The 843-nt window shown below is 63.6% G+C and overlaps 1 protein-coding gene across 1 annotated transcript in view; it reads left to right on the top strand.

Moving 5' to 3' along the window:
• The window catches only part of ETH_00034105 (uncharacterized protein), a gene marked incomplete at both ends in the record, with an annotated part of 2,240 nt that overhangs the window by 119 nt on the left and 1,278 nt on the right, over window positions 1–843 (top strand). Inside the window, one exon of the mRNA XM_013374454.1 lies at window positions 3–838. Within this exon, the coding sequence (XP_013229908.1) occupies window positions 3–838 (836 nt within the window). The remainder of the gene's footprint in view (window positions 1–2; window positions 839–843) is intronic.

Raw genomic sequence — 843 nt, 5'->3', positions numbered from 1 at the left:
GCCTGCTGCAGCAGCAGCAGCAGCTGCTGCTGCTGCTGCCCCGCTTGGTGCTGCTGCTCCGGGCGCGGGAGCTGGGGCAGCAGCTGCTGTCGGAGCAGCTGCAGCGGACGATACGCTGCTGCGGAAAGAAGCAGAAGCTGCAGCAGCAGCTGCTGCTGCTGCTTCTGAAGCCTCCATCTGGCAACAGCAGCAGAGAGGAGCAGCAGACACAGACGGCTGTAGACTAATTTCGGGACAGGGACATGGCCGGCGGGGCACCTTCGATGAACATCAGCAGCAGCAGCAGCAGCAGCAGTTCTATGCGTCCCAGCAGCAGCAGCAGAAAGAGCACAGACACCAGCTCCTGCAACAGCAGCAGATGCTGCAGCACGTTCAGCAGCAGCAGCAGATTCTACCGGAAGCAGGCCCCAAGAGAACAGAGGACAGAGGGCTTAGTAAGGGCAATGCACCCCCAGCAGCAGCAGCAGCAGCAGCAGCGGCAGCGGCAGCAGCACCTGCAGCAGCAATTGCAAGTCCGCAGCTGAGTTCTTCAAAGCACCAGGGCCTCTTTGGCTTCAGCCACCGGCTGCTGCACCCAATAGACAAGAGCGGGTCCCACATCAAGCGCCAGCAGCAGCAGCAGCAGCAGCAGCAGCAGAGTCCGGCGCCCGAGCCCACGAGCCTCCTTCGCCGCGGAGGGAGTTTTGCAGCGGCGTGTCTGCACAGCGGAGCCCTCCTGCGTTCGCGCAGCTCCCTGCAGCAGCAGCAGCAGCAGCATCAGCAGCAGCAGCAGCAGCAGCAGCAGCAGCTGGAGTTTCCTCCGGTGGTGAAGCACTCGCACGCGCACCAGCAGACGCAGGTGCC

This window comes from Eimeria tenella, genomic scaffold (assembly GCF_000499545.2).
Source record: "Eimeria tenella Houghton genomic scaffold, Eth_scaff2054, whole genome shotgun sequence".
Classification (NCBI taxonomy): domain Eukaryota; phylum Apicomplexa; class Conoidasida; order Eucoccidiorida; family Eimeriidae; genus Eimeria; species Eimeria tenella.
The sequence above is the reverse complement of the archived record's forward strand: the minus strand, read 5'-3'. Positions and strand labels throughout refer to the sequence as shown.